This window comes from Lipotes vexillifer, unplaced genomic scaffold (genome assembly GCF_000442215.2).
Source record: "Lipotes vexillifer unplaced genomic scaffold, Lipotes_vexillifer_v1.1 scaffold415, whole genome shotgun sequence".
Taxonomy (NCBI): Eukaryota; Metazoa; Chordata; class Mammalia; order Artiodactyla; family Lipotidae; genus Lipotes; species Lipotes vexillifer.
Genome location: NW_006774345.1, coordinates 3,147,842 through 3,165,974, shown reverse-complemented (window position 1 = coordinate 3,165,974; position 18,133 = coordinate 3,147,842). Strand labels below are relative to the sequence as shown.

General features: G+C 33.4%; 1 protein-coding gene across 1 annotated transcript in view; it reads left to right on the top strand.

The window, feature by feature from the left end:
* Positions 1-5,182: 5,182 nt before the first annotated feature.
* Positions 5,183-18,133, top strand: part of TMTC3 (transmembrane O-mannosyltransferase targeting cadherins 3) — a 48,244-nt gene continuing 35,293 nt past the window's right edge. The window contains exons 1-5 of the mRNA XM_007449119.1: positions 5,183-5,400; positions 8,023-8,241; positions 9,583-9,682; positions 14,666-14,781; positions 15,232-15,404. Coding sequence (XP_007449181.1) covers positions 5,212-5,400; positions 8,023-8,241; positions 9,583-9,682; positions 14,666-14,781; positions 15,232-15,404 — 797 coding nt within the window. The 5' untranslated portion in view covers positions 5,183-5,211. The remainder of the gene's footprint in view (positions 5,401-8,022; positions 8,242-9,582; positions 9,683-14,665; positions 14,782-15,231; positions 15,405-18,133) is intronic.

Below are 18,133 nucleotides of genomic sequence, written 5' to 3'. Positions count from 1 at the left end.
AGAACTGCTTTTGTTGCATCCCATAGGTTTTGGATCGTTGTGTTTTCATTGTCATTTGTCTCTAGGTATTTTTTGATTTCCTCTTTGATTTCTTCAGTGATCTCTTGGTTATTTAGTAACGTATTGTTTAGCCTCCATGTGTTTCTGTTTTTACATTTTTTTCCCTGTAATCCATTTCTAATCTCATAGCGTTGTGGTCAGAAAAGATGCTTGGTATGATTTCAATTTTCTTAAATTTACTGAGGCTTGATTTGTGACCCAAGTTGTGATCTATCCTGGAGAATGTTCCATGTGCACTTGAGAAGAAAGTGTAATCTGCTGTTTTGGGATGGAATGTCCTATAAATATCAATTAAATCTATCTGGTCTATTGTGTCATTTAAAGCTTGTGTGTTTCCTTATTAAATTTCTGTTTGGATGATCTGTCCGTTGGTATAAGTGAGGTGTTAAAGTCCCCCACTATTATTGTGTTATTGTCGATTTCCTCTTTTATAGCTGTTAGCAGTTGCTGTATGTATTGAGGTGCTCCTATGTGGGGTGCATATGTATCTATAATTGTTATATCTTCTTCTTGGATTGATCCCTTGATCATTATGTAGTTCCCTTCCTTGTCTCTTGTAACATTCTTTGTTTTAAAGTCTATTTTATCTGATATGAGTATTGCTGCTCCAGCTTTCTTTGGATTTCCATTAGCATGGAATATCTTTTTCCATCCCCTCACTTTCAGCCTGTATGTGTCCCTAGGTCTGAAGTGGGTCTCTTGTAGACAGCATGTATATGAGTCTTGTTTTTGTGTCTATTCAGCAAGCCTGTGTCTTTTGGTTGGAGCATTTACTCCATTCACATTTAAGGTAATTATTGATATGTATGTTACTATTACCATTTTCTTAATTTTGGGGGGTTTGTTTTTGTAGGTCCTTTTCTTCTCTTGTGTGTCCCACTTAGAGAAGTTGCTTTAGCATTTGTTGTAGAGCTGGTTTGGTGGTGCTGAATTCTCTTAGCTTTTGCTTGTCTGTATAGCTTTTGATTTCCCCATCGAATCTGAATGAGATCCTTGCTGGGTAGAGTAATATTGGTTGTAGGTACTTCCCTTTCACCACTTTAGGTAAATCATGCCACTCCCTTCTGGCTTGTCAAGTTTCTGCTGAGAAATCTGTTAACCTTAATGGGAGTTCCCTTGTATGTTATTTGTCATTTTTCCCTTGGTGCTTTCAATAATTTTTCTTTGTCTTTAATTTTTGCCAATTTGATTACTGTGTGTCTTGGTGTGTTTCTCCTTGGGTTTATCCTGTATGGGACTCTCTGCACTTCCTGGACTTGGGTGGCTTTTTCCTTTCCCATGTTAGGGAAGTCTTCTGCTATAACCTCTTAAAATATTTTCTCGGGTCCTTTCTCTCTCTGTTCTCCTTCTGGGACCCCTATAATGCGAATGTTGGTGCGTTTAACGTTGTCCCAGAGGTTTCTTAGGCTGTCTTCATTTCTTTTCATTCCTTTTTCTTTATTCTGTTCTGTGGCAGTGAATCCCACCATTCTGTCTTCCAGGTCACTTATCCGTTCTTCTCCATCAGTTATTCTGCTTTTGATTCCTTCTAGTTCATTTTTCACTTCAGTTATTGTATTGTTCATCTGTTTGTTTGTTCTTTAATTCTTCTAGATCTTTGTGAGACCTTTCTTGCATCTTCTCAATCTTTGCTTCCATTCTTTTTCCGAGGTCCTGGATCCTCTTCACTATCATTATTCTGAATTCTTTTTCTGGAAGGTTGCCTATCTCCATTTCATTTAGTTGTTTTTCTGGGGTTTTATCTTGTTCCTTCATCTGGTACATAGCCCTCTGCCTTTTCATCTTGTCTGTCTTTCTGTGAATGTGGTTTTTGTTCCACAGGCTGCAGGACTGTAGTTCTTCTTGCTTCTGCTGTCTGCCCTATGTAAATACTCTTAAACATTATAAGTACTCTAAACATCAAATATATCTTATTCCCAAATATAATTTCAGAGTATTAAAACCATAATTTTAATTTACTTATTTTTCCTCTATTAATTTTAAAGTTTCTTTTTGTGAGAACATTTAACCAAACAGCAGTTTGTCACTCCAACCTGAGAGGTTTCTGACCCCATACACAAGACTTGATTTTCACTGCCCCATGGTGGATATCCTGACTTGTTTTGTTTTTCTGAATTACAATTACACACAGTTTAAAGGGAAAATAGTTCTTTATGCTGTGTTTAAACACATCAGGTGTTCTGTCAGTTATATCTTCTTGGGACTGTCATTCAGGAATGTGCTGACCTATCTCATTGTTGCCTGGGTAGTAGACCTGCTTGCATGCCTATAGTTCTGTGTTGCATCCCTTATCCCCTGATTCCCCTATCTTTATGTTTCTTAGTATACTTCCTCATGTTATTGGGATATCTCTTCTATTAGTTTCCTGAGAAGAAAAACATTAGAGGTACATTTTTGAGACCTTGAATGTTTTAAAGTATTTTTATTCTACTTGGCAAATTTGGGTTTATTAATACAGAATTTTAAGGTGGAAATTATTATCCATCAGAAATTTGAAGCATTATTCCCTTTTTGTTTTCTGAATTTCACACCCCCACCCCCCCAGCTTCTAGCGTTGTTGGTAAAAAAAAAAAATGATTTATTTGGATTCATAACCTTTGGTATGGAACCTGCATTATTTCTTTCTGGAAGCTTTTAGTACCCTCTCTTTGTTTCCAGTATTGTAAAATTTTATAAGATTCTGTTTTCAACTGGTAGAAGATAGCTGGAGGGTCTAAAACTATACTAAGAAGAGTATCGAGGGTTACTCTTCATTGCAGTGCATGGGCTTCTCATTGCAGTGGCTTCTCTTGTGGAGCGTGGGCTCTAGGCATGCAGGCTTCAGTAGTTGCAGCACAAGGGCTCAGTAGTTGTGGCACATGGGCTTAGTTGCTCCGTGGCATGTGGGATCTTCCCAGAACAGGGATCAAACCCATGTCCCGTGCATTGGCAGGCAGATTCTTAGCCACTGCCCCACCCGGGAGGTCCCTCTGTTCCTAGCCCTACTTCCTGAGATCCTTGGCATCAGTTTTTGAGATGATGCCTGCAGGAGTGCAAAAAACTTTTCAGCTTTCCCTCTTCAGGTAAGGATTCACTTTCTTGATCTCTATTGAGTCACTTATTAAACATTTTACCTTTCTAGCTTCCAAAATGTGCTGTGGTCTCCTCTCCAATTGTCTTTATCCTTGTGAATTTATAGTCTTCCTTTTTTAAAAAATATTGACTGTCATTTTACTGTGGTTGAGAAGGAGTTGAGCCATATCTCTCCAATCTTTAAGCACACACCGTCAACTTTTTTTTTGATAATAATGTGTACAAGACCATACCATTTAGAGATGCTAAATTTCTTCCTGATTCAAGATAAACTCTTAGGTAATTTTTCTGTTAACTGAAAACTAGACTTCTTCAAAAGGTACAGCTAATTTCCTTTCTGGTTGGTTTCAGTTTAACATTTCTTTTAAAAGTCTAATGTATTCTGAAATTTTTCTGTCTCATTCTAAAGGAACTTTAGTGCCTTCCCATAGGTGTTTATGTATATATAAATTCTTATACAGCTCATATCTGGTTTAAGGTCTCTACCTTATTCTTCTCTGATCTGACAAGAATTCCTGCAGATATATCTCTGGTTCCAGATCTTCTGTCTCTGTGAGTGATATATTAATTTCCTATTGCTCCTATAACAAATTAACACAAATGTAGTCGCTTAAAATAACAAATTTATTATTTTACAGTTCTGGAAGTCAGAAGTCCAAAATGGATCTCACTAGACTAAAATTTAGATGTCAGTAGGGCTGTGGTCCTTTTAGAAGCTCTAATGAAGCATATGTTTCTTTGTCTTTTCCAGCTTCTAGAGGCTGCTGTCAATCCTTGGCTTGTACCCACAGGCAGCCATCATATCACTCTGACCTCTGCTTTTTCAAGTCTCCTGCCTCCCTCATTCATTTGTGAGGTCTCTTATCATTGAATTGGCCCACCCATGAAAATCTAGGATAATTTCCTTATCTCAAAATCCTCAATTTAATCACACCTGTAAAGTTTCTTTTGCTCTGTAAGGTAACATATTCACAGGTTCAGATGATTTACATATTTGGGGGACCATTATTCTTCCCTCCACAAGTAATAACACTAAAGTGATACTAATGACACTACTCAAGCTAGAAAAGTATCTCATCAGCTTGTTTTTTTAGAGTATACCTTCAAACCTTTTTTTATAGTAGGGTTGATTCTGCAGTATCCTCCAGTTCATATAGTTCTTTTTACTCTATAAACATTCCCTCACTGAATCTTTTCTAAAGCAATGACTTAGTTATGAATTGTCATGTATGAAGACCAGTCTCCAGATTAAAAGCTTTTGTTGCAATGGGAAGAAGAAAAACCATAGTTTATATCTGTTTCATAAACTACTCCTATGCCCCAGGGGCCAAGCAGGTAAGATAATTCCATCAAATAACTCAATGGAGTAAAAGATAAAGGAACAGTAGTTAAAGTGGCTAGTATACAGTTAGCATAAAGGCATGCAAGACAAATATTTTTAAAAGGCTTTTGATCAAGCTGAACAGGGCTTCAGGCTATAAGTTTGGACTCCTGATTTAGGTAATAGTTGATCTTTATAGTCTTAAGGTACTTAAACAGCTTTATTTACATTTTATAAAACCCATGGTCAGTGTCTTTTTAAGTATGTATTTGTTTTCCCACAAGGATTCATTTAGATACTGCTGGAGCACATCATGCCAGATTTTTTTTTAGATATCTTATATGTATTTTTTTATATACATATTTATATTTTATATATATTTATATATATTTGTTTCCCAGGTGACCTGACCTGTGACAGTTGATAAGGAGTTCACTATCTAGTTAGCTAAAGAGATAGGTTTAAAGATTGAGTGATGTGATAAAAGGCTGTAGTAGAGGTATGAAAACACATATGAAAGAGCAGTTAATTCTGTCTTAGGTTAGGAATATGGAGAAGTGGTCAGCTAATACTCCTTAAGTGGATGGAATTTGAACTGAGCTTTAAAGAATTAATTCTCTGTGAGAATTAGCATTCTATCTTTATTTTGCTTATTCTTCTATTAAAACTGTACTTATTAGAGGAAAAAATGTTGCTTATTTCATTTTATCTTCATGATTTTCCCCCCCAGATTTTGTCCACAAGTGCTTGTGGAAAAGATGGCTGATATTAACCTCAAAGAAGTAACCTTAATAATAGGCATAGTTGCTGCTTGTTATTGGAACAGCCTCTTTTGTGGTTTTGTTTTTGATGATGTGTCAGCAATACTGGATAATAAAGACCTGCATCCATCTACACCTTTAAAAACTTTATTTCAGAATGATTTCTGGGGAACCCCTATGTCTGAAGTAAGTATATATTACTTATATGTATCTCAGATTTTAAATTATTCCGGTAGCTTAGTACTCCTAATTTTTTATCAACATTGCATTGCCATCACCATAGTAATTATGGATTTTTTTCCTCAGAAATTTTATACGAGACATAACGTTTGTAATAAGTTAGATAGGAAGTTGAAAATGTAATCATATTTTTTATAGTACTTGATTCTTTCCTTGGTTGTATATCTTGGCTTAATCTCTTTAAAAATAATATATGTGTGTAAAAACCAAATGTGTTAGAACAGTAGGAGTAACACAAATCTAACTGAATTTATTTCTCTTTTTTCTCTCTTATGAGTCAGGCAGAAGAGATGACTGCTTGTGGTATTTAACCATTTAAAAATATATGTAACTTCAATATAAATAGATTAGACTTTAAGGGTAAAAATGCTAAGTATACATATTGTCTATTTTTCTGCAGAAAAAAATGATTTATTAAAAATTTTAATTTGTGCCATATCTCCTACCTAATACTTAATTTGATTTTATATTGAGAACCCAAAAGTTTAGTTCATGTTTATGGAGATATTTTTACTTTGCCAGTAACTTTATTTTGAAGGTCACTGTTAAACTGTTTGGGGTTAAATCTTTGTTAGCTTGGGATCATATAGATTAGATTCTAATTTTAGTTCTATCATGTAAAAGCTGTGTGAAATAGGTGGGAACACAGCTTTCAGATGACTGAGGCATTTTCCTGATCTATAAAAGAATAATACCTTGAGGATTAATTAATCTGTAGTACATAGCACATATTTGTTGAAACATAACATATAACACTTTTTGTCATTTGTCATTCTTGCCCCCTTTCCGCATTCTCCAAATCTGGAAGCTTCTCAAGGAGGGGTATGGAATCTTTCATTCCTCTCGTCACAAACAAGTATTTTTTCTTATTAAATAAGCAGGTTATTTATTTTCCTGCAACCTTTCCTATTCTCACCGAATTCTAGCCTTTAGAAGAAATAAGTCTTTTGATAACAAGGGGAAAATATGGTACTATTATAACATATATTATTTTCTAGATAATTTATTCCCCTCTACCCATACCCTTTATCCCCAGAGACTCTTAGAAATATGTGTCCATTCCCCCAATTTATGCTAATATCTATTTTGATTTTAATCATGTCATTAGATTTTGACCTGAAAGGTTTGAAACCAAAAGGTTTCTACAGCATTTTTCTGCTTTCTGTTACAAGTCATTTCAGTTCAATACGTTGCCTTTAAAAACAATTTTGTATGCTTGAGGTGAAATTCGAAGGATGTACAGGAATTAGCCAAGCAGGAAAATGCATTCTAGGTAGATAGCACTCATGTTGTGTATAGTCAGTACAGACTATACTAAATGCTTTTAATTTCAAAATGGGAAATGTTTGTTTCTTGTGCTTCCTAATGTTTCCTATTGTGGATGAGCAGGCTTAAGTCTATAGCTATATACCAGAGTTACAGCAAAATATGGTAAGAGGTAGGAGAGCAAAGAAGGTGAATGTGGATGCTTTTATAAAAAATTACAAAGAATAGGGCTTCCCTGGTGGCGCAGTGGTTGAGAATCTGCCTGCTGATGCAGGGGACACGGGTTCGAGCCCTGGTCTGGGAGGATCCCACATGCTGTAGAGCAACTAGGCCCGTAAGCCACAACTACTGAGCCTGCGCATCTGGAGCCTGTGCTCCGCAACAAGAGAGGCTGCGATAGTGATAGGCCCGCACACTGCGATGAAGAGTGGCCCCTGCTTGCCACAACTAGAGAAAGCCCTCGCACAGAAACGAAGACCCAACACAGCAAAAATAAATAATTAACTCCTACCCCCAACATCTTAAAAAAAAAATTACAAAAAATAAATAGGATAATATTTTATATCTTTTTAACTTGTGTGTTTTATTCTTAAATCTGGTTTGATTTTGTCTTAGAGTAAAAATATTTCTTGTTAAATGTAACTTTTAGTTTATAAAGAAATTCAGTACCTCACATAGAATTTGATTTATTGCCAATAGAGACTGCAATAACAAAGATATCTATTCTTTAAGAAAGTTTTTGCTCTTGTATTACTCTCTGTGTAGTATGTTTGGTTTAATATATTCAGGTTTATACATTATGGAGGTGTTTTTTCAAAAGACAACTAGACAGTACCTTTTTGAGTCATCATTGTTTAAACTGCACTGGCTAAGCATTCTGTTCTTATGTTTTCTTTTGAAGATCTAGCCAGCAGTTACATGAATGCTTGTATTGGTAATAGTTTGGGTAGCTGGCTTTGGAGAGAAATCCTGTGCTACAACTTGATTAATATCACTATTGTCCTACTTTTTAAAATCTGTGTATTGAAGAGGAATTAGTAGTTAGGTCTTCTTTTACTGTTAATTCTTTGACTACTATATATCAGAGATGAAATTGCCTTGTTTTTGTACAAAGGAAATAGGAAAACACACACACAAAAAAACACATGGAGCTATCTTTTATGTTTGTATTATTCTTGGGGCATTTCATTATTTTACTGTTATTTCTCAGCCAAATGTAGTAAAAGCAGTGATTAGTTCATGTACCCAGAAGGACCGAGATGCTTTAATAATCAATGATTGATGATTCTTTTTTCCTTTTAGGAGAGAAGCCACAAGTCTTACCGTCCCTTAACAGTATTGACATTTCGCTTAAATTATTTGTTTAGTGAACTGAAACCTATGTCATATCATCTCCTAAATATGATTTTTCATGCTGTGGTTAGTGTGATATTTCTTAAAGTCTGCAAACTCTTTCTGGATAACCGGAGTAGTGTGATTGCTTCTTTACTTTTTGCAGTGCACCCAATACACACAGAAGCAGTAAGTAAAACTATAAATTGATGTTTTTTGCATTATTTCTATACATGTCTATAATGGTATATATTTTTAAGGAAAAAAAATTAACCATGACTTTAATCCAAGTATTTGAAGACTCCTATTGGTACAGTGTCTTAACTTATTAGTGTAGAGTCTAACTTTCCTACTATGTAAAATTTTTTAGAACAAATTTTGAAACAAACATTTATTCAAGAACATAAGATGTAATCACTCAACTTTAGCGATGTAAAATATAAATGAATACAGTAATTTTCTTTGCTAATTTTTTTATGAATAAAGATTTTAAATATTTGTCAACTTAGCATTTTTTTTGTTTCAAAGGACAGAAAATAATAAGAGAAACTTCTGTAAGGGATGAAAATTTATCAAAATACATGCAAACATGGACAGATATCCTAACAAATGTTGCTCAGTAATTTCTTATTGTCTATTGCCATGTGTTTAAAAATTGTGAGCTGTCTCTACTATTGCCAATATGCTCATCACCAGCACATTCACAAACTATAACTGTATTTTTCTTGGTAATCTTGAGACTCCAGAATTGCCTCTCAGCAGAGCAAAGAGGACTCTATTCAGTTGCTTTGTTACAAGCTTTCAATTTTAAACAAGAGTCTGTATGCTTAAACTCTGCCAGGGTGTGTGTGTGTGTGTGTGTGTGTGTGTGTGTGTGTGTGTGTGTGTGTGTGTGTGTGTGTTGGAGGGGAGTTGTGTGTCTCTCCCAGTATCTTGAAACTTTTGGTGTCTAGCTGAACATTTTTCTGTACATCTACAAAAATAATAGGTTGTTTTAAGTTTTATAGTGAGTTCAGAATACTTTAAAGGGATTTGGGGGCTTTATATTTAAATTTTTTGAATTTAAAAGGATGTTTTAAAATTTACTGTCTTTTTAAATTTTAGTTTGCAGGTTTATTTGTGAGCTATAATGTGTTGAGTTTATTATATTTTTGTATTTTAAGAACACTTGTATTTTAAGAAAACATGTAAGAACTACATCTATATAGTGTACTATAATTGTGTAAGATGTTACCATTAGAGGAAGCTGGGTAAAGGGTAAACAGGACTTCTCTATACTATTTTTGCGACTTCCTCTGAGTCTATAATTACTCCAGAATAATAAAAGAACTGTTACAGTCACTGATAAATTTAATTTTATGGAAGACATACAAATTCACCACATGAGGGCACTCAAAGAATGCTTAAAAAGCAGAAATGTGCACTTGAAAAGTTATAGCAGTTTAATTTCTAATTAAACTGCTGTTGCAATTATAGTTAAATTTTCAAGATGCTTTTTATTAATATGATCCCCTCTCCTTCCCCTTCTAGGTAACAGGTGTTGTAGGAAGAGCAGAACTTTTGTCATCTATCTTTTTTCTAGCTGCATTTTTGTCATATACCAAATCAAAAGGACCAGATAATTCCATAGGTAAATGTCTAACATTTAACTTTTTACTTTAGCTATAAAACTCAATCAAGTAATTTCTGTTTACTTCAAGTGGTTCTTATAAAACATATGCCATTTTTGGTATTTATCTTTATATATCATGCTATTGTACTTTAGCATCTATGGACATAAGAAAAGTATGTGACATTGTCAATATTAAAAATTACTGTTTGTAGTTTATATTTTATCATGACTAACAGTTTCTATTTGATCTAATTTTTAAAAATTTCCCTAGAATATAAGAGTTTTAGGATCATTCTTAGTTCCATTTGCTGTTACCTGTAAATGATGAAGTACCAATACTTCAGTTGTCTTTCTATAAGTAACACATGTGAAGACTATGAATTGTATTGTTTAGGCAAAGTTAAAAGCCTGTTAGAGTATAACTTTTATTATGTGTTGATCATAGTTCAGCTATTTAATGAGTCCCCTCCATGTAGCCCACCCTGGAAAATGCTTTGTATAGATTAACCCATTAGCCCTAATGATGTCAGAAAACAAATTCCAGGCAATCAAAATGATTTTTTAAGAGTGTGGGCCCAATGGGCATGAAAGGGCACATAATGTGAAGCACATTATGACCTTAACCTGTACTTGGTTAATCTTAAAATTTAATGCTGAGTTTTTTTTCTATGTTCTTGGAGAATTTTCTCACTATAAACCCAAGGCACTGATGATAAAGAGCTTAATTTTGTATGTATGAAAACAAAGTTTCAAGAGATAAGCAATTTAGCTAAACAGCTTCTTAAATTTGTAATATGAGTAGGTTTCCCTCTTGCTGCTATGCACAATGCCTTCTTAAAACAGTTTTGAGTTCAGTATAACATAGTGGTTCAAAGCATGGACTCTGGAGTCTAGTTTCACATTTCAGGTCCACCATTTAGACGCTCCATTTACTATGTTGGTCAGATTACATAACCTCTCTGTGCTTTAGTTTCTTTATAAAATGTAGATAATAATAGTTCCTACCTGTTGAGAAGGATTAGTTGAGTTAAGCATGTTAAGGAATTTAAAGCAGTACCTGGCTCATAGGAAGCAGTGTCCCTATTTTCCCTGTTGCCTGTAATGCAGTGAGAGATAGTTCAGTAGCTAATATAGAATTGCAAACTAATATCGTCTTTAAATACCATCCTAAGCAAAACATGAATGATAAACTTAGAAAATATTGTGAACTTCAAGAGCATGATCAGGCTCCTGCCTATCACTCTAAACATATCTCCTGCAGTTTTGCCCTAGTCACTTCACTATAGCCAAGCAGACCTTCTTGCTACTCTTAAACAGGTGAAGCATTGGCCTTTATACTTGCTGTACCCTCTTTCTTGAATTTTCTTCCTTTAGATCTTCACATTGTTGTTTCATTTATATTCTTTACATCATCAGGCCTCAGCTCAACCGTCTCCCTCTTAGAGAAGTTCTTCATTCTAACTAAAATATCCTTTCATTTCATTATATTTTTGATCCTTAATAATTTTACTTGGTCCTTTTTAATGATTTCTTATTCTTTATAACTCCAGTATCTTTCCTTATTTCCTTTAGAATTACTTATTTTAAATTCTTGGTCTTTTCAATTAATTAATTAGTCATGTATGTTGTTATGTTTGTGCTCTCTCTTTTATAACTGTGGTACCCTTCAGGTATCTACTTATTTTGGCTTGTGAGCTCAGGCCACATGTTCTCTGAAAGTTATCAACCACTGTGTATAATAAAGAGAAAGACCAGCGCCACTCTGTCCATCTGGTGACTCATTAAAATCCAGGGTGGAGATCTCCAGTTTCCCCAGGGCCACTGTTGATTACTATTGTTACCATTCTACCAACCACCTGCTCTAGTCTCTTAAAGAGAATCAGCATTAAGAACAGGCCAGTCTACCACCCCCCTGCATTTAGATGGAAGGTCTGTGGGTGGAAGAGACTGCTGAAGAGTGGTTGGTCATTTTGTACCTGTAAAAAAAATCTTACTCCTTATCCCAGCAGGGCTTCTGAAGTATTCTCATTTAATCCCTGGAACACCCACAACCTACGGTAGCTGCAGATTTCTACAGTAAATGTGCAAATAATGATTTACCCAGGGCAGTCAGGATTGGATAGGTTAAAAAAAAATTTTCTCACTCTGTGCTTTAGATGTAGTCCCTCGAAACACCCATGCAAACATACATGCCCAGGAATTTCTCTCTTTTTTTGTTTTTCAATGCCCAGGAATTTCTCTCTTTTTTTGTTTTGAATATCTTAGAAGCCATATTTTCCTCTCACTTAATCTTTCTAGGCTTGATTTTGGGGAAAGGGGCTAACAGGTCAACAGGTCATGCTAGTTTACCACTTGACCAAAACAAAAACCAAATCATGTTGCTTTCTATCCCTTTAACCTACATTTCTCATAAAACTCATTTTTAATCTAAAAATACATAATTTTTTTAACCCATTTATTGTTCTCTTACAATAGGATATAACCTTCATTAGAGTAGGTAACTCTCTCTCACTTTCTTATCTCCATTTCCTAGAATGGTTCCTGGTATACAGTGAGTGTTCAGTATATATTTGTTGAGGAAATGATTAGGTGAATGAATATAATATATTTTAAATTCTAATTGAAAGCATACTGAAACTTGCTCGGGACCTCTCTCTGTCCTCTTTTCCCCTATGGTATTTTGTACGCCACGTTTCATTATTTCACTCCTGAGACCACAAACAGTTTTGTCATCATCTTTGTATTCTCCATTCTATCTAAGGTATTTGTCCTATGCAAAGATTTTCAATTTGTAATTATTTAATCACTTTAAATTCTGGGTTATTCATGTCCCATACCCTTTTCACAAGGATCATTCATCTTAGGCCCTTTGCACTTGATTTTTCATTACTTTAGGTTTCTGCTCAAATGTCATCAGTAGTGCCACTCATCTTCCCCCCTCCGTTTTATTTCCCTTCACTTTCTGTTTTTCTCTATAATACTTAGGTCACCATTTGACAAAAAATATTTATTGTTATCTCTCTCCCCTACAAATGCAGTAAGTACTTAAAATAACTATTTAGATACACCATTACTGAAGGTGTGTATCTTTACACACGTAAAGTCAGCTTGGAAACCTATATTTTGAAATTGGAATAGATTTTGATGATTGAAATTGATTCTACACTTCTACATGTATTTTTTTTTTCAGTGTCAACTTATGTAACAGGGGTACTTGTTTTGGACAAAATCACACATGGTAACTTTAGCCACAGAGACCTGATTATAAAAATCAAAGTGTATATGTTCATAAAGTAATTTAGTCACCAAAGAACTGAAGTGACTGGTTTCAGCAAAACGTTTGCCTTTATTAGAACTATTAGTTGCTTAGATTAAATCCAGCATCTTTGAAGGCAGCTGTTTGATTTCTCTTCCTTGGAGTGAAAAACAAATTAGTGAGAAGCTCTGAATTTAGTATCAGAAGAACCAAGTTAAAGTCATGGTCTCCTTATTGTGCATGACTCTTTTTAAACCTTCAAAATTCTTTCCTCATCTTAAAAATGAGTACGATTGCACCTGTCCTCATATCCCGTAAGGTGATTGAAATGCAATGAAATATGCTAAACTGGTTATATAAACTGTTTAATATACCTATTTTCAAGGCCATTGTTTCCCACTAGTTTTTAATCTATGCATACCCATTCAGGCATACCATTCTGTATCATCTGTATCATTCATTTGCCAAGCTTATTCCCTCCTCTATTCCTTTATTCATACATACCCCTTTCCCAATTCTTTCATGTCCTGTATATCCTTCAAGGTCCAACTTAGGTTCAACTTGTTTTGTAAATAATCATCTGCTAATTTCTTTGCTCTGTGAATTTCTTGGTCACTTTAGCAGGATAGTTCAACCCTTGATATAATCTGTTACATTAATATTGATGGTTTAGGCCTAACTAGAATATGAGACACTTTTTTGAGGAAGGAATACTATTATATCAATACTTAGTATTTCCAATAGTGTTCTCATTTTTTTTTTTTTAGTTGTTTTTCCTTTCGGTAATGTTAGTCTATACAGTATTTTAAAATTGAAAATGATTTCAAAAACAGATGTTTCTATATGAAGCCCAGTGACAAAAGAAAAATGTATTAGATTCATGAATTCTGTTCTTATTTATACCTGGATTTAAGTCAGTTATTTGAGTTTACTTTGATTAATGTACTTAATAAAAACTGAGGTCACACAATCAAAGTACCATATATTTCTTAAACTGGAAAAGAATTAGAAATCATATTTGCCAATAAGAAAACTAAAGCTCAGAAAAGTTGCCCAGAATCACAAAGCAAGTTAGTAGTAGATCCAGATTTACTTTCACAATTCATGGTTCTTTAATCAAATTACTACTGAGTAGTAGACATTTACTTAAAATTGATGAAGTAGGTTTTCCACTTAAATAGAACTTGTGAATATTGTTACAAATTTTTTAAAGAATAGTATTGATTTAAATGCTTATTGCTAACATGTTTTAGTTTTTATAGTCTTTTTTTAGTAAGAATGGTACTGTAGTTTGCCCAGTATTTTTCACTTTCAAGTTTTTTTTTAATTACTCACAGATATAATAAAGTATATAGGTACCTCTGTGATAATTTCAGGTATTTATCTTCATTTCAAATTGATAGTTCATTAATTACCACACTCAACCCTGTAAGTTTCTCTTCTCCAGATTGGCCACTCTACCTTTGTTTTTAAATGTTAGCATTTGGTTAGATAATTTTCCTGTCCACAAAAATTTTTTAGTTCAAATTATATATCTTGATTTTTTTAATATATAAAGCAAAAATTACAGCATTTCAATATGTTTTAAAATACAAAGTATGTCAGTGGAAAATAACAAATGTGAATATAGAATCACAAGTAAAGTTTTTCAGTAATGTCTAATAGTTGTCTAACTTAAAATATCCTTTTATGATATTATAAAATTGTTTCGTGTGTTTTTATATTTTTCTGTTCTTAAATTGCAGTGTGGACTCCTATCGCCTTGACAGTGTTTTTAGTGGCTGTTGCAACACTGTGTAAAGAGCAGGGAATAACAGTTGTGGGAATTTGCTGTGTGTATGAAGTATTTATTGCCCAGGGGGTAAGGAGAAATCTAAATTTCCTTGTTGCTATCTTTTATCCTATTTGAATCAGATTATAATAAACTTATTTTCTAAATGTATAATTATATAAAGTGGTCTGTTTACCAATTATGATTACTAAAAATTTGCAAGAAACAAGCATGTTTTGCCTTCATACCCACTGAAAATTACTTAACATTTTATATTATACCTTAGTTTTTTAAGAAAGTTTCAATAATGAAACCATTAAGCAACTTGGGGAAGCACACAGTAATACTGTACAGTATAATTAATTATTGGATAAGATTATTGGGCTCAGTTTTATTCATTATCAGCTCCACTGTTTGCTCCATGTTGGTTTTATAATTTTGGTCAATTTTTATTTAATCTTGCATTTAGAAAGTATGATAATTGTTGAAAAATTACAGTAAAGTGCTATTTGTTACTTAAACATTTTTTTTCTTTTCTAGTATACTTTGCCATTATTATGTACTACTGCTGGACAGTTTCTTCGCGGAAAGGGTAGTATTCCATTTTCTATGCTGCAGACACTAATAAAACTCATTGTTTTGATGTTCAGTACACTATTACTTGTTGTGATTAGAGTCCAGGTTATTCAATCCCAACTTCCAGTATTCACCAGGTATGATATTCTGGTTCTTTTGTTTTCTTCCATCTTTTTTTTTTTAACTTTGCATTTTAAGTGATTGTTAATGTTCCAGAAAGTCTTTGATTTTTATTGAGGTTTTTTTAACAGCTTTATTGAGGTATAATTAATACTTTTTAAAAACCTGCATATATATAAAATGTACAAATTAATAGGTTTTGATATACGTGTACACTCATGAAAACATCACAGTCAAGATCATGACCCCCCCAAAATTGGTTGTCTTCTATATCCTTAGTGAGTTTTGTCTACTTGTTTTATTAATTATTGAGAGAAGGATGTTGAAATTGCTGACTATAGCTGTAGATTTGTCTATTTTGCCTTGCAGTTCTATCAGTTTTTGCTTCATATTCTTTAAAGCTCTATTATAAACTGTATCAGTGTTTAGGATTGTGATGTCCTCTTGATGAATTGATCCCTTTATCATTATTAAATGAGCTTCATTCATCTCCAGTAGTAGTCTTTACTAAGACATTCATTTTGCCTTATATTAATGTAACCACTCCAACTATCTTTTGTTAGTGTTACATGGTTTATCTTTTACTTTTTAAATCTATCTATATCTTTATTATTTAAAGTAGATTTCTTGTAGGCTGCATATAGTTGGGTCTTCCATTTTTGTTTGGTCAGATAATGTCTTTTAAATGGGGGGGTTCAACTGTTGATAGTTTGTTGTAAATCTACCATCTTGCTAATCATTTTCTCTCTGTCTTGTCTGTTCTGTGTTCCCTTTCTTTCTCTCTCTCTTCTTTTGAATTGAGTATATTGTAATACTCCGTTCTTAGCTCCTTGTTGGCTTATTAGCTGTATATCTTTGCTGTGTATTTTTAGTGATTGCTTTAGGGTTTTTTGGTTATGTCCTTTGCTTATCACAGTTTATCTGAAAGGCATATTATAATTGCAAGTATATATAGTATAAATGTCAGCATATATAGTACAAATATTATACAATAAATAAGTTTTTATATAAATATATAAACATTATAAATAAGAACTTAGCCTTTGTGCTATTTGCATACATTTTTATTGAGTATACATTGTAAATCTAACAATACATTGTTAACTTTTGCTTTCAACAATTGTCTTTGGAAGAGATTTAAATTTAAAAATTCTTTTATGTTACACCATAGAGTTACTATTTCTAGTGTTCTTCATTTCTTTGTTAGATCAAGATTTTCATCTGGCACCATTTTTCCTTGTGACTGAAGGACTTCCTTTGACATTTCTTGACATGTAGGACTGCTGGTGATGAATTCTTTAAGCTTTTGTATATTAAAAAATCTTTATTTTACCTTCATTTTTGAAAAATATTTCCCGTGAGTGTAGAATTCTACATTGACTGTTTTTCATTCACTAATATAAAAATGTTGCTCTGTATTCTCTGGCTTGTGTTATTTTAAATGGGAAATCTTATCTTTATCTTTATGCTTCTGCATGTAATATCTTTTTTTTTTCTATGCCTGCTTTTAATAGTTTCTCTTGATCATTTTTTCTCATATATTTTTTAATTGAGACATTATTGACATATAGCATTGTATTAATTTTAGGTGTACAATATAATGGTTTTATACACACACACACACACACACACACAGACAATTGATTACCATAAGTTTAGTTAACATCCATCATCACACATAATTACAAAAATTTTTTTCCTTTTGATGAGAACTTCTGAGATCTACTTTCTTAGCAGCTTTCAAATATACAATACAGTCTTGTTAACTACAGTCATCATGCTGTACATTACATCCCCAGGACTTATTTATCTTATAACTGGAAGTTTGGGTGAAGATGGACAAACTTTCAGTTAATGTTTCTTTTATCTTCTTGTTTCTTATGCTTAGGTTAATTGAGCTTTTTAGAATCTGTAGGTCTTAACTTTATATAAATTTTGGAAATTACTTCTTGAAATATTTTTCACTTTGCTCTCCACTCTTCTTCTAGGACTCCAGTTACATGTATTTTAGGCTTCTTGAAGTCATACTGATGCTCTGTTTATTCCCCTTCCCTCCGAAGCTATTTTCCCCATTTTCATTTTGGATAGTTTCTTTTGTTGTATCTTCAAGTTTACTAATCTTTTTTCTGCATAGTCTAATCTGCCCTTAATTTTTTCTAGTTATTTTTCATCTCAGACATTGTTTTCATCTCTGTTTGAGTTCTTTTGGGGCCTTTTTTGTGTATTCCATGTTTCTACATGTTCTAGTACTTTAATGTCTTTATCTACTAATTTTATCATTTGTGCCATTTGTTGGTCAATTTAGATTGTATAGTTTTTCTCCTCATGGATTGTATTTTTCTACTTCTTCACATGCCTGGTAGTTTTTTTTAATAGATGCCATATGTGAACTTTACCTTAGTGTATTCCTATATTGTAGACCATTGTCCTGGGATGCATGTAAGTTATTTGAAAAATGTTTCATCTTCAAGTCTTGCTTTTAAGCTTTGTTTTGGGAGACCACAGTAGCATTTAGGATAGGGCTAATTTTGCTTCCGTGCTGACACAAGACCCTTCTGACCACTCTACCGATAGACTATGAATTATGAGGATTTCCACTCTGGCTGCTGAGGAACTATTCCCAGTTGTATTTGATATTTGTGAATGTTTATCTAATCCTTTCAGAAGGTATTTTCCTAACTGTATTAGTTTTCTTAGACATGCTTTAACAAATTACCAGAAACAAAGTGGCTTAAAGCAGCAGGAA